Source organism: Aquila chrysaetos, chromosome 19 (genome assembly GCF_900496995.4).
Source record: "Aquila chrysaetos chrysaetos chromosome 19, bAquChr1.4, whole genome shotgun sequence".
In the NCBI taxonomy this organism is placed as follows: Eukaryota; Metazoa; Chordata; class Aves; order Accipitriformes; family Accipitridae; genus Aquila; species Aquila chrysaetos.
Genome location: NC_044022.1, coordinates 25676367 through 25702375, shown reverse-complemented (window position 1 = coordinate 25702375; position 26009 = coordinate 25676367). Strand labels below are relative to the sequence as shown.

General features: G+C 39.3%; 1 protein-coding gene across 4 annotated transcripts in view; it reads left to right on the top strand.

The window, feature by feature from the left end:
- Positions 1-21233, top strand: part of FCHSD2 (FCH and double SH3 domains 2) — a 163735-nt gene extending 142502 nt beyond the window's left edge. For all 4 annotated transcript variants that reach the window (XM_030042981.2, XM_030042985.2, XM_030042984.2 and 1 more), the window contains 8 exons: positions 8993-9154; positions 13713-13847; positions 14668-14751; positions 14884-15061; positions 15428-15648; positions 16654-16783; positions 16924-17006; positions 18953-21233. In XM_030042981.2, the coding sequence (XP_029898841.1) occupies positions 8993-9154; positions 13713-13847; positions 14668-14751; positions 14884-15061; positions 15428-15648; positions 16654-16783; positions 16924-17006; positions 18953-19036 (1077 nt within the window). In that variant the 3' untranslated portion in view covers positions 19037-21233. The remainder of the gene's footprint in view (positions 1-8992; positions 9155-13712; positions 13848-14667; positions 14752-14883; positions 15062-15427; positions 15649-16653; positions 16784-16923; positions 17007-18952) is intronic.
- Positions 21234-26009: the final 4776 nt, after the last annotated feature.

Sequence of the window (26009 nt, the reverse complement as noted above, 5' to 3'; positions counted from 1 at the left end):
CACTGCTGCGTCAGGGATGGATTTTGATAAAGGCAAGCACTGAGGGTGCTTGTTTAAATTGAAGGTGTTACGATTCAAGCATCATCTGTAAAGGAGGTCAACACCTTTGTAATTCAATAATTTGAGAAAATAAACTATTCTTGTAGTTCCTTGGCACTGAACCAACCAACTCAGGTAACTGAACTAGAACTTCTGTATTTTAAGGTTTCATTTTTGTGACAACAGTAAGGTTGGTTGCTGGGCGTTTTACAGCTGTTAGCTCAGCCACTTGGATAGATCTGATTTGCCTTAAAATAGCTTTCCATTTCTCCTCTGCCTGCGTCCCTTTATCTTTAAACTGTTGGAGACAAAAATTTACTCTCTCCACTGATGTGTGGTGCAGAAATAAGGGAAAAAAGAAGTTATTTCCTTGGTTTCTATAATCCTTCTTTCAGCCTGCATCCTGGACCCTGAAGCTGGGTTACTTGCATTCTTCCTCTCATCTTACTTTGTCTCTATCAAACTAAAGACTCCAATACTTTGATAGCCTGGTGTGAGTCTCACCAAGCAGTATTGTTGGTCCCAGGGCTGACATAATTTTTCTCAGTGATGATGGGAGATTTCCCATTTGGGCTCAGGTCTATGCTCAAGGAAGGTCTTGGGGTCTCCATGGCAATTAGTCCTATTTCCACTTAATTATAGGGGGATGTATTTTGTCTCATCATTAGGATATCTACAACTCTCAAGAGAGTATTTGTACCAGATAAGATTTGATTAAGACTCATTATGGTGCTGCTTACTTCGTTTGATTAGTTCAGAAGCTTAGGTCCATTTTTAATTGTAAATGGAAGGCTGTTTTCTCCCTCCCCTTATATTTGGCTATGAATATTTATTACTGTGCTGTGATAACAGTTGTGTTTGCTGGCTGGGCTCCTGTTCTATCTTAGGATCTAATCTATTAATTGTATGCTGCATGTGGTCCTACTGCATCTCAAGTAGACGTAGCTACATTTCAGCCTGTTGTTATTAGTGTGTTCTTGCAGTTGAACCTTTCAACTGCAAGAGTGGTGTCATTCTCTGCTCATAAGAAATGTGAGAAAAACTAATTCCATATGCTTCACTAAAATAAATGAAAAGGAATAAGGCTACCAACCCCCCAAAAGTTGAATTTGTAAAATGTCACTTGCTACCATCTATAGCTTTGCTCAGGAAACATATGCTTGGGAGAGCTGTGCTAAGTAAACAGATTGCCTTCTCAGTATGAGATTTGTAGGAGCTGTTAGTCTTTCTGGCTAGGTGGAATGAGGACTAGCCTGGAAAAATGCTGCCAACATCCACAGATCACGAATTTTGAACTCTTTTGGTGAAAAGCAGTTTAGTGAGGACATCTGCAGAGATGAGAATGTTGTTGAGAAGAACAGCATCAGAGCCCTGAAGCTGTATTATGGTATTATGAAGATGTACAAGTCTTAGTACTTTATCAGCTGTATCCAAACATTTAATCATTCTGACTGCAGTGTTGCAAAAATTATTCTGTCGCATTTGAGAGTTTTTATCTTGAATTAATACTTTCTGATAATTATTTTTCAGGGACTTGCTGTAAGTGAGAAATTTGGAGAGCATGCAGTATGCTCAGATCCTGCTTAAATATTTCACAGTATATTTTTTTGACAAACGTGCCTGTTCTGATATGAGCAATGAGAAAGGAAGTCTTTAGAAGACTGAGGTATATGAATTCACATAATAATAAAGGATATTTATTTCATTAGTGGACATTTAACAGAGGAAGGTATTTTGTGGGATGAAGGGGCAGGAAAAAACACAGAGATGTTTTGAAGCTAATGAGGAAATACAGTCGTAAAGATTCCTGTAAGGATATAGTCAACTGAAGAGCCATATTTGCTCTCTATATATCTTACAGATCCCTATGTACTGTAAAGGCTAGATATCCTTATTTATGGAAACAAATGGATAAGTCATTTTGAAAACATCCTACAGATAATAGTCATCATGACTTTAAATGTTGCTGAGATGAAGAATAATTGCTGTAGGACTTCAGGCAGTAGACTCTCTTTCAGATCTTTTTGGTAAAGGGATCAGGGATTAGTCTGGGCTACAAGAATATTAATGTTGCTTGTTTTGTAGATTTTCTTTTTGTCTTTTTTTTATTTAGTTCTTTTGAAAGGTGGATCACACTGAAAATCCAACTCAGTTCCTTAAAGCTGTGGTTTGAATGCAGTGTCATTTCATAGAGTCATTCAGGTTAGGGGCTTTGGGGATGTCTCCGGTCCAGCCTCTGCTTAAATCTTACTGAATCTTTTGACTACGAAATGTATAGATCTTTCACTATATTAAGAACCAGTATTTATTACCAGGACTGAAGAAATGTGTTAATAAAGGTTTGCATACATACCTTTTATATACATTTCATTTTCTACTTAGGAATTTGGGTAATTTCCATTCAGTCCCATTACCAGTAGCCTGGGAACAACTTCTTAAACTGTACAAAATGCTTCAATACTGCTCTCATCTACTCTCAATGTCCTTCCCCACCAACTGCTTTCTCTGTTTAGGAATCTCTAATGTTTTTATTATGCTTGAGCTAGGGAAAAATCAGCCTGCCAGTTGGGCTGGAGCTACGCAGGTGGGCTCTTCTCCACTAATAGCTTCACTTCTGTTTTCTTACCCTTGGCATTCACTCTTGAGACACGTTATCTGTGTCAGCGTTTCATTTCCTGTTTGCTTCACCCTAACAGTCTTGTTTGATTTAACTCCATGCAGAATATTTAGCATATAAATTAACTAACTCTGCTGTAATATCTGTAGAAACTTCCTGCCCATCCTCCCGCTTAAAAAAAACCACTCAGTGTTGTATTGAAAAATGTAATTTATTAGCTAGTTCCCTAGCTGGTGCAGAAAAAGTGTTGGGTTGGGGGTTTTTGGTCCTGGCCAGGTGAATTCCTAGGGACGGGCACTTCCAGGTTGCTGCAGGACTCTTTGCTCTGTTGCAAGCAGTGTCTGAGCTTCGCCTGGAGCCAGGTAGCAAGTGTATTTTTTTAGCTGCAGAGAAGACAAAGGAAACACAGGTTGGAGCAGAATGTCCTTCTTACCTGTTTTTTTATAAATCTCTGGCATCATATGGTCTTGATTTACAGTACTGCAGATGAACATTGTACAGCTAAAATTACTGATGGACTCCCCTTTCAAGGCTGAGCTCAAGTTTGTGCCTCAGGGATCAAAATTTTAGGTGAATCAGGTTGGATAGGATTTTTTCTTTTTTTTTTTTTTGCTTGGGGTGGTTTTGGCATAGCCATAGCTAACTTTCCACCCCAGACATCAACAAGGCAGTGAAGGTTGAACTTCATGGATTATTGGCTCATGTATCCCTACTTTAATAGCACTGGACTCCGATTTAAAACTGATTTGCAGGGGAGGGCTTACGTTGGGTTGTGAGAAATTTGTGGCATTCCAATATTTGTTTTTACTATACTCACAGTTACTTCTACCTATCACTGTGCAAGTAATTCTGGTGGCCCAAAATTTAAATGTACAGCATTTCTCATTAAAAGAATGGTTTCATTTTCATACTTTTTTAATTAAAAAAGTCTAGAATTTAAACAAAAATTACTCTACATGAGAAAAATAAAGATAATCTCTTTCCAACCTTTCCATGTTGTTTTCTTCTTAGCTAAAACAACTTGCCAAATGAGACTATCCAACCCACTAATTTTGTTCCTGCCACTAGAAAAAGGTTGCAATGGAATAAAGTATTTCTCACAAAAGATGGTTTAGGCCTACTTGTAATCCTAATTTAATCTGATTTTAATATCTGAACGTGCTCATAAGTATAACCTTTTTCTAAAATAAATAATTCTGAATTCTTTAAGAGAAAAAATATGGGCTGGGCAGTGGGCTTCAGGTGGCTTTAGTACAGATCAAAAAGCGCAGGGATGTACAGCAGGGAGAGGAGCACACTCTGATGGGCCGGGGTCATGGTCTTGTTCTGCACCTTGAAAAATCGTGGAAAATAAAGCAACTCTACTTTCAAGAAACTCCATTCAAAACTGATCTAACAACCATAAACTAAAATATTTAAGGGGCCACATTAGATCAGCTTTGGTGTATTTCTGTGTTTGCTTTTTACACCAACACTTTTATAAATTACTTTAAAAGGCTTGTAACCGAGGTGTTTGTGGGATGTAAATGAACACTTGGTTTCTTATAGGCCCTTTTCTTTCTGGGAACAGAGCAGCTATGTAATGTATTCTGGCTGGTTTTAATTTCCATGTTGTTTATCTTCATCTTGTGCAAGCTGTAGGTCTAAAGCCTTTGCTTAATTAAGACTGGAACAGTAAATAAACAAAACTATGCCTTCTTCCATGTAGAGCAACGATAGGTATGTGAGAAACAGATAACAATATTTATATTTTTTACAACTTTGGAGTTTTTTCCTTTCATCTTCTTATAACTTACCATCAGCTAAGGCAAAAGAACAGCCCAGAGAAGCAGGAACCACCCAGAACACTGTTTGTAAACTTTGTGGGTGGCTGATGGTTTTTAAATCCGTGTAAAGTTATCCCAGTCCTTAGCTATTAAATAGTAATTGGTAAGTAGTAATTGTAAATAGCAATTTCACTATTAAATAGGAAAATATTTGTTCTTCAGTGAGACTTAATAACAATGAAATTTGGGCAGCACCCAGATTTTGGAGCGAGTGCTGGATTCCAGCATTCCTGTGCTTTCAAAACTCAGCTGCCTTCCTGGAGATACTTAGTATTGCTGGGAATATAAGTGGTTACTTGATATAAAATTTTTTCAAGTCTGTGAGCTTCTGTCAGCAGAGGTCACTCAGTCGGGAAGTGCAGCATGTGTGTCTGCTAGTGTCCCATTTTGTTGAGAGAGAAAATCAATGATTAAAGCATTGTTTAGTTTTTAATTTGAAATATATGATCTTTTTGAGGGAACAAGGCTTTGAGAGCAAGTGCATCCTTTAAGGGTATTGTAGTCTTGTGTGGTTCTGCAACGTAAGGCAAATCTGTGATTTGTCAGAAAGTACACCATGTCTCTTCCTATTTCAATGCATCACTTTCTGGCTACTTTCCCACATCAAAAACTGAAATAAGACTGCGCAAGCTGAAGTTGCATCCTTTGTGCAAGGTGGGTCCCTCCTTGATGAAGTCAGGACTCCAGCTTGCAGAAACCTCACCTTCCAAAGGGAAGAGCCTACCTTGTGTCTGGGTACACATACAGAAAAGCTTGTTGCATGCTGGTGAAAACACCAATATTTCCTCCGGGTGATCCCTTGTTTCCTTCTTACTCAACATTTTATTCCGGCTTAATGAAAGCATCAAACCCCACCTAACTTAGACATAGTGATATTTGAATGAAGTGCATGTATTTTTAAATATGTAGCTGTTCCTGTGTGAGAAGCAGAATAAAGTTATACTACTGTCTGGTTTTTTGGTGGTTTTTTTTTTTTTCATGTAAGTAGGAAGCTGTTAACCCTGGTCTACCAGTATAATTATTTGGGTAAAAGTATGTATGTATGCTTGTAAATAGCATTATACATCTTTCAAGTGCAGGCCTGACCTAATACTGTAAGTACTTTTATGGCTTGTCTGCAATGGAATGAAGCTCAAAACATTTGTGGTTTGGAACAAACATTTGTTGAATATTAAGACTACTATGCATAAATAGAGTGGGGTAACTCGATTGGATTTGCTGGGTACCTTGAATTAAAAACTCTTGTCTGACCCTTAGCAAGTACAGTCAAGGATCTTGGAGCAGCCTGTTTATTTTAGCTAACAAGTTTGCACAAACAACATGGTTTACAGCAGACTGAGTACTAATATGAACTACAAATGTTTATAGCATGCCTAGACTAATGTTTATTGCTGTTGCATAACTCAAGCTAATTGGAAATTGCATAACAAGGTAAAACAGCAAAACAACTAGGCTGATCATTTCCTAGGCAACTCTGGTTGAAGGCATATGGAAAGTCCTCGTAATATAATGTAAGAATATAAAGACAAATTAGGGGATAGCTACTTTACTCCACAGGTATATATAAACACGGAGGTACCTCAGGTCGGTAACATGATAAAATGGGGACTTTCTCGTTAACAAGCTAAAGCAAATGACTTGCATTGACCTGCATTAAGTCAATCTATCACAGTTTCAAAAAACCAATAAAAGGACGTGTCCACCAAAGCTGCTAACCCACCTGTGCCCTACCACAGTCACAAATCAACCCCATATGAATCAATTGCCTTTGAGGAGGTTGTTCTCACACTACAGCTGTCTGCATCTGCATGTTCATGTGCAGCTGCCAAGGTTGGAGCTGACCATGCTCCAGCATCGTGCTAGCAGGTAGTTCATCTTGGGTGTAGGAGCACCCTAATGAGAGGCAGGATCAGTGCTCGTCTTCACTGGGTGCTGTAGAGCAACTCATCTCCCCTTCTTTCAAAGCAGATGTGGTTAGAGAGTGGTTTTGTTCAAAATCTTGAATACTTATTAACAGGAGAGAGGTGTGTTCACGTGCAGGAATTGGCATCCCTGGATTCAGCTTTTTTGGTGCAATCCTTCTGTGCTAAGATCTTTGGTTTAAAAGTGTTTAGCTTGATACCGTGAGAAATCCACTTCTCAATTTGATAAGTGCTTCTAAAACAAATTTGTCCAAAGAAAAGGTTAATGGTTAATTAAAATTATTATTGTTTCCATGTTCTTATAGCTTTAAAATATACAAACTAATGTAAGTAGGGGCAAAAGGAAAAAAACTAAGTGAGAGGTATTGCCTTTTAAGACCAGTAAAGGGATAAAATCCCTACTCTATTCGCCCCTGGAACTCAAAGCTCTAACACCATCTAACGCTTCTGATTTCAGACCTTCTCATAGGTATTGCTTTTGTAAATATTTACAAATTTCAGGTTGGGTCTTGGGCCATACTAACTTACAAGGTTTTCAGAAGATGCTTGATGCCGCAATTGAATTGAAAGGATCTGCCTTTCAAATGTAAATTCTGATGTGTGGATTGATCTTTGGACTTTTTATTCTTTTTAAATCAGTATTTTCTGAATCTTGATTGAAGTAGTGTGATGCGTATTCGTATATTTTACTTTTTTCCTCATTTTCCCGGCTATATGAACAGTATTTACAGTACCTGTTAATCATTCACCTGAAGACTGCTTGCAAGGAGAAGTGGAAAACTTCACTTGGCTAAGTCGCTTTGGCTTTTCCCATGGGAAATACTTCTCAAACTTGTCCAATCTTTCAGCCTCCATACCTAATTATGTGGGAGAGTGTGTGCATGCAGCTGTACCCATATGAAGATACATTTCACATAATAAATTTTACTCTAATAACTTAGCTGCTTTTTAAAAATCACATTTCTTCTAAACATAATTAAAAATAATATCTCTCAAAAGTAGTTTCATTGTTTGAAACAGGCTTAAAGTAACCTTTGCAAATAGTTTTAAAATGCAAATGGATCCATGTTTGGGGGTTTAGCTGTATGAAAGTTATAGTCATTTATTTTCTGACTTATCTTCTTAATAGAAAGATAATAATAAAGTGTAGCAGCATGTCAAAAACAAGAAAAATACCAGTATCATTTCAGCTCAACACAAAATTTTGTATATAGTAAGGATATGCATGAGAGATAAAAATCTATGTAGCACCAATTGGCATTTTAATTCACTGTACATACATTCTTGCATAGTCTACTGTGCTTCAGCCACTACAGAAAACATAATTTCCGTCTAATTTTTGCTTAGACCCATCTATTTTTGCTGGTTTTGCTTGGTTTCCCAGTGCCACTGACAACTTGATGCGTCAATCCAGGCAGAGAATGCTGAAGTAAGGTGCTTCTCATCCCCATGGAAGGGGCTGGAAGGGTGAGAACGGAGATGAAACTTTGCTACTTGCACAGTAACTTGCTAAGAATGAACAATGCTGTGAAAGGAAATGCAGGAAAAACTCCAGGGCAGTTCAGTGGGTTTCTGTTGTTGCCTCCATCAGAGAGGGTCCATCGCTGAAGGACCTTTGGTGAATCACTTGATTTTTTTGTTCCTCTGGTGAGCAAGTGCAACAGGATGATTGTGATCAGGCTGGACTGGACATAAATATCCTTGATTTTATTCCTAGGTTTGCCCCTACTTCTTGATGCGATCTTTGAAATTCTGGTTTTGTTTTCTTGAAATTCTGAATTTTGCATTTCTTGAACTCCTGAATTTCTTCATGCTACTTTTTCCATTTCTTCTGTTTAGACTGTTAAATAATTTGGATCAGGGTGGTGGTTTGCCATGAATTTGTTAAAGCCTTGGCTCCATTGGCCAGAAAGCGTGCCAGGATGCTGAAGTGAACCCAGCTGTCAGAAAACCTAAATTTTCATTCTGTTCTAAAGACAAAAATCATGAAACTGTTTGTTGAAGTGTGATATTTATTCGATTTTGGAATTATTAGGGTATTCCATTTCCATAACGAATAAGCTTCCTGTGATCTCTGGCAAGTGCTGATGGAAAATAGCCTCTTTTGGGGGGCTGGGGGGTTTGTGTGTGTTTATCGCATCAGATTTATTTGTGTATCACATCCAGTTTAGTCACCAGCCAAAAGAGCATCCAGGGCCTGCAGCCCAGGAGTATTCCTAATTTTAAGAATACTGTGAAGCATTGGGTTTTGTCTGGGGTTTTGCACTTTGAAACTAATCTAAACTAACCGACCACTAGAATATATGAATAGAAAGTTAGCATAAACTAATAGATGTTATTTTAAAAACACCAGCTTGTGAAATTGGCTGTGCCTGTAGTTTTACATCTCTAGAAAACCATTCCCTGTCTCTTGGCTCACACCACATTCCTGCAGGCAAGGAAATGAAGAACTGGACTTGTTTCCGCATGGAGCAGCTTTCGGAGCCACCTGAGTAATTTGCGGATCAGGAAATAACGCATTTGAATCGTGGCAAGGAGTGAAATGTAATCTTGAAAGAATTCTGACCTGTGCATGTTTATTTTCTCAGATAATTAAGCTGAAAGCAGAAGCCCGTCTCGATCTGCTGAAGCAGATCGGTGTGTCCGTGGATACTTGGCTAAAAAGTGCCATGAACCAAGTGATGGAAGAACTGGAAAACGAACGCTGGGCCAGCCTGCCTTCAGTAACCAACAACGGCTCTTCGCACCTGGTACGGTTTCCAACACGTAAACCTCACCTCATCTCCACGTGGCTCTTTCCTAGTAGCAACTCCTAACTTGAATATAAAACAAAATTGATAATATTTGGTTGGTTGTTAGCTAACTGGAAGAATCTTGTAGCTTTGCATGGCTGAAGCATGTGTCTGAATTTCATGAGAAAAAACCAAACAACAACAACAAAAAAAGGATTTCTGGGTTCTGTTGCTGAGTTTACTTTAGATTGATTTTTCTGACCTTGGATAAGTGCCATAACATTTATTTGCCATCTCCTGAAAAGAAAAAGTCTGCATGTTTCTTTGAAGTTTCATTAATAGTTTACGATGTTATCTGAGATACTTGGATGAAAGGCTTTATTCTTCCAAATTGTCGTTGTCCCCACCCCCCCCGAAGAATGAAGTGTTTCAAAATAAATAGTGATGGCTGCATTGAACAGCTGCTTGAATGAAGAAACCCTGTTCAGAAAAGAGGAACTGCTAAAAGAGCTCATAAAGCTCATAATACCCCCCCCCTTTTTTTTTTTTTTTAATCCCCCTATATGGCACGCGATGCTGAGCTGTCACCTTTGGCAGTAAAACTAACCAATCTGTTGCTCTTCACTGGTGACCAACTAAAATAAAATTCCTGAAGGTTTGGTCAGTTTGCCTCAAACAAATTTTAAAATTTCTGTGCATGTTTATATATTTACTACTTAACAAAATTCAGAGGCTTTTATAAAGTCTCAATTTGCATGTGGATACTTTCCTAACTATAGTCTTCATACACTATTAAAATTACTTCATTTACACTTTTTTTAATCTTAAATGCTTTGGACAGCCAGAATATATCTTCTGTATAACAAAGCTTTCAGGGGGCATGGGGATGTGGTTTTTCATTGCATTGCAAATGATTTGGAGAATGGCTTGCTTTCGCTGACCACCTAAGAGAAACAAAATCTCCATTTCAGCAAGTATGTGCTATCTACACACAAAAAATCCTGCTCATTCCTGTTTCTTCATGCTTTTCTACTTCTTTATTGTTTTCTTGGTAATGGTGGCAAACACTTAGAGGGAAAGGTTTTTTTGGATGTACAGCTATTTTCATCTGTGTCAACTTTAGTTCAAAAAAGTGAGCGAGCACTGAATAGAGTCTCAACAAATCCTGAGACTCCTGAATCCACTCTTTGCTTTCTTCAGGGTGTTAGGATGTTTCTTCTAGGACGTTGCGCAGAGAGCTCAAACACATTGACAGTGATTTGCAGTAAAGTTTGTTATAATCACTGCTCTGCAGGCTTTATTCTCGTGGTTAGAAGTATAATTAGAGATTACAGTTGTTGTATGCAGATCCAGGCTTCAGCTTTCCCAAATCCCAAAGGAGTTCTTGTGCCGAGTTTCATTTCATATCCTTTCTAGCCAGGATAGATGAGGATATGTTACATAGCTGTGTTTAACAGTGTTTTTTTCCCTTTGTTCTTGTACTCCACCTCCTTTAACTTCCCGTTGTGCATGTTGGATTGTGCCCAGTACCTTGTTCTCTGTTTCATCGGACATGCCAACGCTTGGCCCTGGAGCCAAACCCCGTGCTAGTCCCTGGTGAGCCAGCAGATGCCACAGTGTGGGAGGTTAAACTCTGATTCTTATTTTCCCCTTTTACACTTACGTACGCTCCCATATAAAAAAAAGGCACTGTTGACCTTGGCAGGCCAGATGAGGACAGCCCATAGATGGAATTCTTAGAACTGTTACCGAAATTACACTGCTTGCAGTTATTAGAACAATTACTGCAGCATATAGCAAGCAGCACTTTCACTTCATCCTTGAAGAGCAGGCAGTGTTTAATGTTCAGAAACCAGCTATCTGCCATCCTTACGTTGTGCACACCTTTGCTCTTTGTGCCAGTACTTGTCATGACATAATTTGTTCAGCAAAGCTCTTGATACATTTTCTTTTAAAGAGCTAAAAAGAAGAAAACAACATCGATGCCTTGATACCACTGTATTTATTTAACCTATTATGGTAATGTAACGAGCTGAAGGAGTTAATATCCCGTCACCTATCCAGTTGGCTGACTTTCTGATGTAATGATGAAATGCATAATCTTGGGAGGGAATACATTTTTTTTGCCAGTGTACATGCCCCCAGAAAGTTAACCGTCATTTTGAATTTTAATGTCACCTGAAAAACGTATGCAGTGCCTATGCTGCGTACAACAAATATATTGTAAACACTGTGTAATTTATTCAAAAAAGGAAGAGAGAATAATGTCTTTATGGGTTTTGTGTTTTGTTTTGTATTTGCTGGGACTTCAAGCAGTACAATTACAAGAAACATTTGTACAGTAGAAGTACAGTAGTGCAGAGTTAGAAATAAAGTTTGCAGTTGGTACGTTTACTGTGAACATGAAAATGGATGCGCTTTTAACTGTGCAGGGATATAGCATCTTTTATTTGTAAAAGGTTATAGCATCTTTCAGCTATTAGGTTACTGGTTCATATTCAAGCCTGATTGTCATCTGATACCAGTAACCTGTGCGAAACAAATTGTGGTTTCAGTCCCTAAATGCACGTATTGCAGACTGCCTATGACTGGTCAATACCTTTGGGTGCTCCAGCGGACTGCTTTGTTAGTGAATTGGCAGGAAATTTTAGCCTTTTTTAGCTCCTACAGGTCATACAGCCAAATCAGAGTGGAGGTGGTTTAGTATAAATGTGTTCTCTGTTGTTGCCAGGGTGTCTGCATTTCTGAGGACAAAAAAAAAAGGGCTCTTGGTATTCTTCTTGGTATTGAATCTCTTTTGTGTAGGATATACAACAAAACAAGATCTATATAGATATATATTTGCATACCTTTTTTCATATGTATAATCAAGCTATCTTGTCACCTTCTTACCTGCATTTATTCTTCTATTTGCTGTCTGTTACATACCTTCAGTATAATTGTGGCTGATGTATTTATTCTTTGCTTACGCTGTCTTTCATTACCAGACTTCGTAGAAAGATGAGCTTTATAAAACAAACTGCTAAGTCTTCTGTGTCATTAATGCTGTTTTCCTTGTATGTGCCTACTTTGCAAACGATTCTATTCAAGGAGTTTGAGCAGCCCACACACTGAAAATTAAAATGTATTTTTCCTCCTCATGTTAGAAAACCAGGACCAGATGTTTTACGAACGAGTCTTTCTAGACATGATACACTAATTTCCATGATGTTTCGTGTGGCTGTCAGCTGAATGTCAGCTTTGGCTGCTGGGACATAGACCATGCACAGCAAAAGGCAGTTAGAAACTGGAGGGGGAAACCTTAAATTTGCTGTAATTTATAGTTGGTTGGTAATATATCAAAGCATTAGCTAGGCAGGACAGTGATTTTTTTGTTACCGCAACATCCATGAACGCATTTAAATAGCAAAGGATGAAAACTGCACTTGAATGAAAATGAGTGGAGAAAAAATCATATGAATTACAAGGATGTAGTCTAGAATCGTAACATAAAAATTAATACAAGTCATAAAATGATGAAGCTTTGTGCTCTTCTACTTCAGGTCTAGAAGAAAAAAGATGTTACAGAGCAGAGGTATGGAGACAGCTGGTTTAGGGAGCATGCACAGTACCTTGTTGGTCTCTTTGTTGATTTATCAGCCTTTTAGTTTTCATGAGGAATACCAAATTCACTCCCAAACTGAAAGGAATAAGTACAGGGAAGATGGCAAATGTGTAACAGTGTTGCCTTTGATTCAAAGGACTTGCCTGTTTTCACATGAGATAAAGTGTTTATTCAAAATTTAATCCAGGCACAAGGCCAAAGCACAGCTCATGTCAATGTTGCCCAAACTACATTTATAGAAACTTGTATTTTTCCAGTGTATTGACTTCAGGTTTTATTTAGACTTTTATAGCTAGTTTTTAGTAATCATTCTTTCTCTAAGGATTTTTTTTTTTTTTTTTTTTAATAAACTGGAGCAAATCTATTGTGCAGAATACACCAGCTGGAAGGCTGATATTTTTTATTTATTTTTTCAAGTTTAAGTATTTCCACTGCCGTTTCATTTCATAACTCGTGGTCACAGGTACATTAATCTTTTAGTAGCATAAATTCTCAGTAAGTGACTCTTTTTTCCATTCAAGTATTTGCTATGCCTCTGAAAAGGCATCTCCAAAGTACATCAGTCACTGTTTCACAGCTTCACGTTTCACATGTTTTACACTGTTTCACATGTAAAAAATAGATAAATGTCCAGCAGTTGAGTTGGAGCTTCCGAAATATTGTACAGTTCTTTTTAAAGTCCACAGGCCTGTGACTGAATGAAGAAGTACAGCTGAGTTAAGCAAAGATGTAATTTGGTGACAGCTCTTATTCTTTTGCTTCCCTGTATTTGCTTTGTTTGATGGCTGCTTTCCTGGTGTTACATGAGAATCGTATGTTGAATATTATTTAGTCTTTTTTTTTGTCCAGTTTCAATAATCGTAAGTAGTAAAAAAAACCACACTGAAGAATATTGATCAATTAATTTTTATTGTTATTTCTTCACTTATTTTTATTTGATAGTATAATGCCAAATTTATTTTGTTTTAATAGATTAATGCTGATGCAGAAAAGGAAGAAGGTGAAGAGTTTGAGGACAGCATGGATGTTTTTGATGACAGTAGTTCTAGTCCTTCTGGTACTCTAAGAAATTATCCTCTCACCTGCAAAGTTGTTTATTCATATAAGGTTTGTGGTTTTTTTTTTTTTTTAAATTTGATTAGCAAAATGAATTATGCAACAAACAAGTAATAGATGTAACTGTTCTGTGGGAGTTTGGGGTAGAATGTCAGCATTTGGCTCAATAATGGTGCACGTTAAATGTATCTAACATCTAGTTTTGAAAAACTGCAGCAGTGTGAAATCCATGTCATTGTGAAACACATTTAAACTGCAGTTCAGCAGAGTACTGAAGTCTGTGCATGAATTGTAGAGATGTCTCTGTCTGGCTTCAAGGAGACCAGTTGTGTGCCTGCCATTAGAAGACGTTCTGATTTTCGTTGCTGAGCCGGTGTGGCTATATTAGAAACGCCTTCTCAGTGTTAGGCATGCTTGTATGCTGTACGACAAAGCTCTTCTTTGTACTATAATAGTGAAACCACCATTCATGAGTCAAAGCTTTGCTGACAAACTGCATTCATGCTCTTTACTTCTGCTAGCGCTGCTAGGTCAGCTGTAAATCACACCACTGCGGTAGTTGAAGCCAGTGGCCGACGTAGTCTTAGAGTAGGGAGTAATTAGGGTTTCAAAAGTAAATAAGGTTCGACGCGCTGGGTGGTATTCAGGGTGCTTCCATCTATCCTCTTGAGTGAAAAAGGGTCTTGTGAATGTCAGCAGGTATACAGAAGAACCCTTATTAATACATTTCAAAGTATGCTACATCATAAAATTTCAATTTTTTAAAAATCACAAGTTTTAGTAAAAGTCTGGATGAGAATGTTCTTTACACTGCCTGTCCCGTGCACCTGAAAACACTTTTATTTTCTAATCTTCCTGTTATATACTTCAGGCTTCTCAGCCAGATGAATTGACCATAGAGGAACATGAGGTATTGGAGGTTATTGAAGACGGAGATATGGAAGACTGGGTAAAGGTACCATTTTTCTGAGATTGTTTTCTTTTCACTATCACTTTTAGAAATAGAACTTGGAACGGGATAAAGTATTTGGATTATTTTCATAGTAGTATGCAAAAGCAGAGCATCTTTTATGTCATTTACTTACAGGCACGAAATAAAGCGGGTCAAGTGGGTTATGTGCCAGAGAAGTACCTGCAGTTCCCAACATCCAGCAGTCTGCTGAGTATGCTACAGTCCCTTGCGGCACTGGATAGTCGATCACACACCTCAAATAACTCCACTGAGGCCGACTTAGTCTCAGGCAGCCTGAATGGAGACTCCAGTGGTAAATACCAATAAACAAATAAATAGTGTATTAAGCTTGTTCTCGAAAGCATTCTGCATATCGAGTTTGGATGTCGCACATGAGAATTTCTCATATTTGACATGTAACTGAGTACAACTGTTCTCAATAATTATCTATCTGATACCAAATCTGTGTAATGTACCTGCCTATCTCATAGAGTTGAGATTAGCTAAAATTAAGGAAAACTGAAATAATTTGACTCAGCAATTATAGGATTATAGAATCATTTAGGTTAGAAAAGACCTTTAAGATCATCAAGTCCAACTGTAAAAGTATGTATAGTATCTATTATTTTTTTTAAGCTCATGCCAATTACACTGGTTTTTTTCCTCTTCCATTCTTCAGTCTGTTTTGTAAAAGCACTTTATGATTACGAGGGCCAGACAGATGATGAGCTGTCCTTCCCAGAAGGAGCGATCATCCGCATATTGAACAAGGAAAATCAAGATGATGATGGCTTTTGGGAAGGAGAATTCAATGGACGCATTGGGGTGTTCCCATCAGTATTAGTTGAAGAGCTTACGGCCTCAGAAAATGGAGAGACTCAGTGGATTGGAGATATTCAGGTATGTAAAGAGTTGAGGTGCTAGCTTGCACATATGGTATTACGTTGTGAGGACAATTTTGCCAGGCTGCAAAGATCTGCTACTACTTTAGAGGGGAAAAAAAAATCAGAACCAATTTAAGGAAAAAAAAAAAACCAACAAAAAAACCAACTTTGAGTGCTTACCTTTTAGTTTCTTACCCAGCCTAATAATTATCAGCTGATATATTTTGGCAAAACTAAGAGATTTGTGAATAAAGGCAAGTATTTGGGTAGAAAGGAAATGAACCAAAGGAGAAAATTCACAGTCTACTTCCTGTAATTAATTTATGGCATAGACTGAGACATCAAACAGAACCTGGCAAAAAGAGAATTACAGGCTCTCTCAGCCCTAATTTAATGTTTTCATACTTAAATCTGTTCTGTATCCTCTCAATTTTTGCAGGGCAGAATACTGCCAAATATTGTATTACAGTAGTTTTTGCAAAAACGTCCTCATTCCAGTATAGTTCTGTAATCCTTATATCATACTAGAAAATCAGACACATTCTCATGTGTAATCGTGGTGCTAGAAAGTGGACTTCTATGTTTCCTACAAAGTAATTTCTCCAGTATTTTTATTCTTTGATTTGAAAAGACCATGAAAATTTAACATTGAAATTATATATATGTAACTGAATTGGGATAAAACTCACTATCTTAATGCTTTTGTGTAAATACAAGTGGAGAGGCACACTTGGCCAATTGACTTTTTTCAAATAACCTTCAAAAAGTCTGTCTAAATTATCTGGGAGAGGATGAAAATTTCTGCTCAGTGGCAACCTATGATTTAAAAAAAATATAATCACTGTTGGATAACTTGGCTTTCCTTCCCAAACATACCAGACAGCACTTTTGACAGATAGTTTTTCTCCAGATGAAAGTTCCTAGCACCCTGATGTGTCACAGAACTTGCTGCACCTCGGTGTGTACATAAAAACTGTTGAGGAGTAAGGCTTTCTGCAGCCCCTGTCTTTTTTTAACACAGGTATCCCCAACTCCGAAGCCTAATAATGCCCTTCCACCGCTGCCACTGTATGACCAGCCTCCCACTAGTCCCTACCACAGTCCGGATAAAAGAGGTTCTCAGTACTTCCCCAGATCACCATCAACTAACGGTAAGAAATTTTGTGATAGCTAAATATTTAATTTAGGATGTTCACATTTCAGTGGCAGGTGGGAAGCTTTTTTGCAACGCAGAGTTAATTCAGCGATACTGAGTGGCTTGTTTGTGATGGGTTGTTGCTTCCTCTTTCAGAAAACAGCTTCACTTCAGAGTCCCCTGCATTCTCACAGCCTCCGCGAATTCCTCCAGAAACTTCATATGGCAAACTGCGACCTGTAAGTTAAAACCAAATGCTGTTGTTTTTATTGATGCTACAAAGTCATAAGGCCAAGCCTAGGTAAATCAGGATAGATACATTCAAAGCAGGATGGTGATAGAGCACCTGATGATTTGGCGCTCTGTGTTCTGCAAATCCAATTACTACGTATAAAAAAAATGCGGTATCTCAGATGAATGGCGTGAGAAAAGGTCTGTTCACTCCCCTTTGATAATACCATAGATGTGTCAAAAAGCTATAGAACGTGAGAGCTATTTGAGATTAAGTGAACACTAGAACAAAACAAAGCTGCACTTGTTTAAACAATAAGTCACTGTGTTTAAAGATGACCTTGAATCTTATCCGTCCCCTATGCTTCATCTAACCTGCCCTCCTGTATCTGCCTTCATAGATGTAATACCTGCATGTCTCTGTGTGAGGCATATGAATCATGAAATCTAACCTGGGAGGCAATTACATCTATAATGATAGTAAAATAGATGTTAGTCAATAAACTTATACTGCCTTTGCAGGCACTGGAAGGTTTTTTCTGTTCTTGCCACATGTAATAACCCCTAAACAGAACTAAAAAAGAGGTAGTGAATAAATGCCAGAACAGTTTAATGATATGATTTGTACAACTGCTTCTTCTCCACTGTGCTGGCAGACAAATCTGTTTGCCAGCAGTTTGACATAATATGCAGTCCTTGGGACTCCGTTGCATTTAGTGTTACATTTATTTCCAAACCCCTTGATTTAAGAGTTTTGGATTAAAAGTTCTTGACAATAAGATCTATATATTTTGTGATGTTTTTGCTGCCTAGAAAGAGGGATTTTGCCAGAAAAGGAAAGGAAAAATTTAATCACTTAGAACTTGCAAAATCCATCTCCTCAGATTAACTTTGAAATCAAGTTTTGGGGGTTTCAAAGTCCTAAACCAAATCATATTAAGATGTAACTTCTGTATTTTCCTGGCATTCTCAATGAATGAGGTTGCAGAAAAAGAGCATTTTTGGATATTCAGAAATTATATTCTGAATATTCCAGTAGTCAGTGAGTTAGCCTTATTCCTTGACATAGGCAAGGCAGAGGTAGTACTGCATCATTAAGTATTTAAGTATTGAACAGAGAAGTTCCACGTTGTCTTATTCCCGTGTAAAAACACACAGATTCAGCTTTTCCATTTTGTAGATTTATGTTTTCTTCATGAGTTTCTTGCCATTTACTGTCTTTTCAAGATAATACTACAGTGTCAGGCCTTAATTGAAAGGATTTCTGTTAGTATTGCATTTTGAATACGCCTGGTTTGAAAATATTGTGAAGTTTGTTATGGTATTGCTCCACAATTCATGTTTTCCATAGCAAGTCGCTCTGGTATATTCTGAAATCATGTGATAAAAACCCTGCTTCATGAAATGCTGTTAGCGCTTAAGGTAATCTCTATCAGGAGCATGAATAACTTTATTGATGTGGCAGAGTGTAAAAATAGCATCAGATTTCAGCTGTATATTGTTCAGGTCAGTGATTGATTAAATATGAGTAAGCCACTTAGATGCAACAAGGCGTTCTTGTAGTTTCCAGTCCATGTAAGTTCCAGGTAAGGTTGTCAGGAGATTTCAGCATTTGGTGTAAAGTCCAAAGTCTGTCCCAGGTTTACGTACCGGATTATCCACGGGTACAGGCAGAATAGATAAGTTATTTCACTCTGTGTGTTTGCCCCGTCATGACTGCTAGTCATCCTGGAGAAAAACCACCTGAGAGTGGTGACAGGTTATAAGGAAGAGCCTTGATGGCTTAATTGGAGACTACTGGACCTGAATTCAGCTGGTTACTCATTGTAGTTCTGTTGATCTCAATATATTTGCATCATCTTGAGGTATGAGCCCAAAGTTGCAGTTTAGTCTATACAAATTCTGAAATGTTGACAGTTTTCTGATAGTTACAGGCTGGTTCTGGCTGTTGCAGGTGCGAGCAGCTCCACCACCCCCTACACAGCATCATCGCCGGACAACAGAGAAGATAGAGGACGTGGAAATTACTCTGGTGTAATGATTGGACTAGTTAAGTAGTAGTGCTACAATCAAGACCAAACGCGGTATTTGGTCAATCTCGTTTTTAGGCACCTTTGCATGATGAAGACTTTTACTATAGAGCAAGAGATAGGGAGGATTTTATGTGACAGTGACATGGCGGATTCCTTCCCACAGTCATGAATATTTTGTGCCTTTTTTTTGGTTTGATTTATATACATCATTCTTCCTCTCTTAGCACAAACCAAGACCGGCCAAACAGCGAGCAGAGGAATTGCCTTGGAGCAGGTTTCTCTCTTGGCTGAAGATGGTCAATTTTTGTACGGAGGCTGAGGAAAGAGCCTCATTCATGCAACTTAGTCATAGCATACTTTGATCACGTGCATTAGTACAGTATATTACTGTTGCCATAGGAATGTGTTAAAGATTGTCAATTCTTCAAGTAGCATTACTTGTCTGATTAGGTGTTAATCAGATCTTGCGGAATGAAAAAGGGAACTGAAAAATAAGTATAAGGAGAGGCTGGCTCCTCTTTAATCCCCTTGCAGAAAGGAAGAAACCGGAAAATAATCTTATAGATAAGGAAAACTGATGCAGATCATATGGCGTTAATTACATTAATGCACACCTCTTCAATAATTAACAGTTAAACTGTTATGTTCTTTGTATTAATATTTATGCAGTACATTTAGTAATAGAGTATCTAATATGGAGGTGCTGAATTAGTAGCAACATCTTGTTCCATAGCATAAACCAACTGGTAGAAAAGTAAGTGAGATTTTGTCTAGATCTGGAAATTGAGCTTCATTTTTTTCTTAGCAGATTTTGGGGGTTTTGGTTTTTTTTTTTTTTTAAGTATTTGGGTCACTCTTATCCCAGTTATTGCCGTGTACTTTATTATCCAACATTAGCAGTGTATCTTTGTCATCAAAACATCTGGCTAGAGTTAGAAGTTACATTTAGAATATTTACATGCATTATTTAGTTTTTGCATTGGATGGTCCTGTAGCATTTTCCCATGCGAAGCCCGTTAACTAGCCAAAGCCGGAGAGCCAGGAAAAGCTCTGGTTTCTGCGAAGCCTTCAGCCCGCCTTTGTGGCCAAGACTATGGTCTCAATTTACTCTTAGACAAGAAATAGAGAGTGAAGGAATTTCAAAACTAATTTTCAATTGGAGATCTCTGAAAAGGGAGCTTTTTGTTGTTGTTTGAAAGAAAAGGACAGAGGATATTCTGAGGTTTAACATGGAGAGAAATGGTCAGAGGAAAGGGAGAAACTGGATGAAAACAGGTTTTTCTTTGTGTACTTAGTAAATTATTTTCAGCAATCTCCGTCAGGTCAAAGTTTCAGTTAAAAGGCATCACAGGGTTGGTTTTTTTGAGCTGTTATATGGGTTCTATTGAATGCGCTCTTATGTCGTCTTTTTTTTTTTTTTCTAAGCCAGTAAGTTTTCTACTTTTAGTTTACTAACAAGGGCTATTTTTTGAGACTGCATTTACAAAAAAAAAAAAAAAAAATCATCTAACAAGATTTTATCATAAACTTTGCACATACTTGTAAATCCCAACCCAAGCTGGGTCTCTGAGACATTTGTGTTTGCCAATCTCCTTTCCCAGTGGGATCTTTAACCAAGAGTGGGGCTGTTTGAAGAAAACAATTCATGGATCAGTTATGAAATCGGTGACTGTCCAATGAAGTCTTTTCCATATTTTTCATTCTTTTGCACCTCTTGTCCTGTTGATCTGTTTGAGGTCTTTTTATGTGTTTATCAAACTTATTCTTAAGTTTAAAAAAAAAAAGTTTTTAAAAAAGATTTAACTGTTTGCAAAAATTTTGAAAGCTTCACAATGCAGAAGAAAAGCAAGTATTGCCATAACGTTCATGTTCAATTTCTTTGGCCAGTTTTTCTGTGTCCTTCATACCTGGACTTTCAAAATTCAGAAAGTGTTATTTAAAGTCTCTTTAGTTGTATTTTAAAATATTTTCTGTAAGAGCTGCTAATTTTATTTAAAAAAAAAAAAAAAGTTGTAAAAATATGCCTCCTTTTTAACTATGATTTCTTCATACAGGGCATGTATTCGACGTATCATCGTGTACAGCGTCAGTACACTGAAAGCATAGGTGCAAATGCTTTCTTTATATTGGCTGTAAAAAGTTTGTATTTATTATGTATAAAAAGTTGAATAATAAAAAAGTGGAACTAAATCCATGACGTTATCTTGATACAGACACCGCTGCTATACCTATGGCAAAATGTCATTAGAAGATTTCGGCGTAGATCTGTGACTGCGGGAGAACCTGGCATTTGGGGATAAAAATGTGCATTTTCTTGGGTATCGTTTTTATGCTTTGTGCTTTTACACAGAAATTTGAATCTCCTGCTCAGGAAAACACTTATGCCTGTACTTAAAGCGATCTTTAAATATCGCTTTAAGGTGGTATTTATATGAGGAACAAAACTATGCCAGAAATGAAGAGCCAGTAACAAAGCTCCAGTTATCAAAATAATTGCTTAATAGCCTTTATGCAATTACGATAATTGCATAAAGAAAGCAAGGGAGAGTGATTGATAATAACTCTTCAGTGTGATTGTCCTTTAACAGGGTTGATTTGCCTAATTGTGTGAGGAGTATTTCCACTGCATCCCAAACCTCTCTAGCTTTAGGATCCCCGTTTGCTCTGGGTTTCCATGTTGTATTTTCTTACCAGCACTAGGAAGCCACCCTCTGGCGACCAGCTCCTCGCTTGGCTAATTTCAGTTTCTCAAAGGCGAGTGCTTTTTACGTTAGGTGCTAAGTGATACGTGAGCTCTGCGTGCTGATTTCCTCCCGATTTTTGCTTTCAGCTGTTTGGAGTTGAGACTATTTTACCCTGTTTGAACACAGCTCGCTGCATGATCAGCCGCTGGGCATTGCTGCGGTGTTGGGTTAGATCTTTAATCTTTCATTTCCACTGTTCACACAGAACTGTTACACAGACTTTCATCATCATGGTTTTTTCCCCTGAGCTCCTGCAGCTTCTTCCTTTGAGAAATCCCATCTTCCCCTGCTTTTTATATGCATTCATGGTGCTCCTCCAGAAATTATTGTCCTGGCTTGCTGCTTTGACCGCTTTGTCCTCTTAGCTTCTTCATTGCATGTCTTCTTTTCTCGCTGCATCACACACAAACGTCTTTGCTTGAGGTTCTTTTCACCGTCAGTATCGCTTATAAATGATGTTAATCCTTCAATCCACCAATGATGCCAGTTTTCATTTCTTCCATTTTTTAACAGGCCCCCTTCATGCCTCTACTTTTTCTCCTTCCCCCTCCCTTAAAAGCTGTGCTGTGACAAAACAAACCAAGCAGATAATGCCCGTTCAGCAGGTGTGCTGTGATTGCATCATTCTTGCCATTAACATGAGCATAACTTATTTCCATGAAAATCTCTTCACCCTGAAGTGCTTTCCCAACTTGAGTGGCAAGCCCCTGTTGCTGCCGTTTGCCTGCAAGTGGGAGATGGCTGTGATTTTGACAGGACGCAGTGGACATTTAGAGGCAAAAGTAAGATGCTGAGGGAAAACAAAAGCTCCGTGGTTATATATTCTGCTTGGAATATTTAGAGAAGCGGTATGGGGAACTTGCCCAGCACAGAGGTTGAAATGTTGGTCTCTGGAAGTCGGCAGTGGGACCATCGCTGGCTCCGTTAGAGCTGGGGTTTCCTCTGATGGCTCTGGTTCCCAGATTGTCGAAAAGGATAATGAGACTGAGATTCAACAGAAGTGGTGGGGGTAAATGATGTAATGTACCTCACTACAAATATATTGTGCTGGGGTTTCTTTTTGTTTGGTTCATGGCAATATTAAAAGAAACCCAGGCACGTGGGTGAGTTCTCTTTCCCATATAGCACAAGCATCTCTCACTGTTAATAGTGATTAAAAAGGAGAACAAAACCCCCATCTTCTTCTCCAAATAAAGGATCTTTTGCTTCTCTGCCTGTAAGGTGGAGGACTGGCAGCTCTGCAACTTGCACTTTTTTCCAGCTTGCTCTTCCAGCAAGGTCCCTGTAATTAATAACCTGCAAATCTCAGCACAGCAGAGGCAGGAGGAGCAGGAAATCTGCCTTAATCAGCCTTTCCTTCTCTTCAGTCTCCCAGGAAGCTTGGGAGGGAAGATGCTGCTGCCATGGGAAGAGTCCTGTCTCCCCACATTTTCTCCGTTTGCAGATCTGCTGCCCTATGTATAAATGATGGGAGGGAGTACGCTTCCCCCTTCTAGCCTACGTCTGGCTGGCTCTCTTCAAGAGGTGAGCCTGGGGATACTGAGACCTCAGTTCAAGGCGCAGGGGGAGGTTGGAGAAAGCGAGGGATAAAAGGGAAGAAAACTTAACTGAAGTCAGAGATGCAGCGAATGAGCCAATAAAAAATGCAGCTAGGAAAATGCTGACGTGCTTACTATACCAAGTAGTTTCCTACTCCAGGCATTACCCAGGAGGATTGAGGATTACTGATCTCAGGAGGGATCACTGTAGCAAGTGAGCCTCTGCATTGCAGGTCATTTCATCCAGAAAATAAAAGCACTGCAGTGATACCGGGGCTGGACTGGAGAAGGTAAGAAATCTCTGTGGTTAGTGGAGTTGAACACCAGACGTGCGGTGAATAACCACCCCTCTGTTGGCAGCAAGGAGAGGAGAATGATAACGGGTTTGCTTAAGTACAAGTGCAGTCGCTCACCATTTCAACACAGCAGCGTTTGTGTGCGGAGTCTGGGTACAATCGTATTTCAGCTGTACTTTCTTACACAAGCTGAAGAAAAACTGCAGGCAGCAGAGGCAGCATGTCGCCAGGCTGTCGTTTACCATGCTGGAATGTGTTCTGTGTCCCGAGGGAAACCTCAGCCCTCTCCCCCTTAAAAATACACCCTGGAATTATTTTTATCTGTAGTAGACCATGATTTAGTTTATAACACATACAGCAGACCCAGCGGGGGATAAAATTGAGATGGGCTGAGTGAAAGAAGTATCTCCTAGTAAATTATTAAAACTATTTCTTGTATACAGCCATCACCGAGTTTTCTGTGTAAGTATATGGAGCTGCTTTGTTTGAAAGCTGATGAGATTGTTGTCTGGAAAAGGATCACAGAATCACAGACTGGTCGAGGTTGGAAGGGACTTCTGGAGGTTGTCTGGTCCAACCCCCCATGCTCAAGCAGGGCCACCCAGAGCCAGTTGCTCAGGACCGTGCCCAGACGACTTTTGAATATCTCCAAGGATGGAGACTCCACAACCTCCCTGGGCAACCTGTGCCAGTGCTCGGTCACCCTCACAGTGAAAAAGCGTTTCCTGACGTTCAGAGGGACCCTCCTGTGTTTCGGTTTGTGCCCATGGCCTCTGGTCCTGGCACTGGGCACTGCTGAGAAGAGCCTGGCTCTGTCCTCTTTGCAACCTCCCTTTGGGTATTTGTATACATTGATGAGATTCCCCGGACCCTTCTCTTCTCCGGGCTGAAAACGCCTTTCTCTGTACTTCTCTGCATGCGCTCCCTGCAAAGAAGAGCTTTTAAATCAGCCAGAAACCTTTCAGAAAGCAAGCGCTGTGGACTTGGTGTTGTCTGTGGATCCCAGTTTGCTGCTTCAGCTGGTCTGGAGTCTCCGAGGTCCGACACAGAGAAGCTCTGTGTTGAACAGCACGTTAGATTGGGCGCTGTGCAATCGCCACAGAGACTCAGAAATGGGATTACAGGATCGAGGCTTCAAATTGTACCTCCTCAAAAAAAAATGTTCTGACGTGGCCTTGTTTCTGTTCCCAAAAACACTTTGGAGAAAAACACATACTATAGAGACTGGCTGCTTTGTACATTGGAAACGGCTTGTGGAGGCTTTCAAATCCCGAGTCCAGACCACATCACCAGTGAATGAAGCATGTTGCGGTGTCTGCCAGATCAGTTTGCAGCCCCATCTTGTTCCTTCTCCTCTTCCCGTTTCAAGTTTGCTCCCTGCAATCAATTTTCCAGCCTCTCGGCCTATCGCGAATGTGTTAAGCAGCGGTTCTTCCGCCACTTTGTTTAAAACCCTCTTTTGCTGTCTTCTGAATTTCACAGCCGGTATCTGAAGGGGACATGGTGGAGGAAGCAGGCCTGGCGATCTCCATCCAGCTCTATTGAGCAGGCATCGCCTCTCACGAAAACCGTCCCTGCTACTTGACAGCCTGGGCAGTGGCCAAGGATTAAATGCAAGTTAGAGAAAGCTTTGGGTTCTCTTACATCATTTCACCCAACAAAAACGTAACCACTTGAATGTCTTTTAAATGTTGTCCCGAGTCATCCAGTATTTGCTGTGAAGAACAGGAGACATGGATAAGCTTGCCTTTTTAGCGCTTCACCTTTGCCAGTAGAAGTAGAAGCTACTCAACCTCCAGTCTGCAAGCTGAGCTCCACAGGTGGTTTCCCCAGCTACTCCAGTTCTTCTTGCACCTAAATACATCATATCAACAACGCGCTTGGATGCGGAACGGGCAGTGTAGATACGCACAGATGGAGAAGACTCTGGGTCTCTTCCCAGTGCTCACTGGGAGAGAGCGTGCTGCTGAGGCTGGCGGTCAGGCTTGGATCGCCAATACGCCCGTGTGTCGTCACACGGCTGAGAATGGCTCACGAATTACACGGTTACAATTCAACCCATGGGATTTCACTGCATGAGAATACACTATTTTACATTGCATTACGGATTTGCCGTGAGGAGAGAATCAAAATTAACTGGATGCTTTGAAGGAAGAGGTCGGGCTGAGCGAGCAGCATTGCCAGTCCACACAAAAGCGGTCATGGCTATGGCGTGAGTGAGCTGAACATGAAATGGGCCTGAGCGTGGAAGAAATGGTTACGTTAAAACATTGGATTGAGGAACTGGAAGCTCATTTCTGCTCCCTGCTCCGACATAGCTTCCCTGGACAAATTCTCTGTGCCCCTGCGTCCTGTTTGCAGAGCAGTGCCAGCATCACCTGAAGATTTATCTTTACAAAG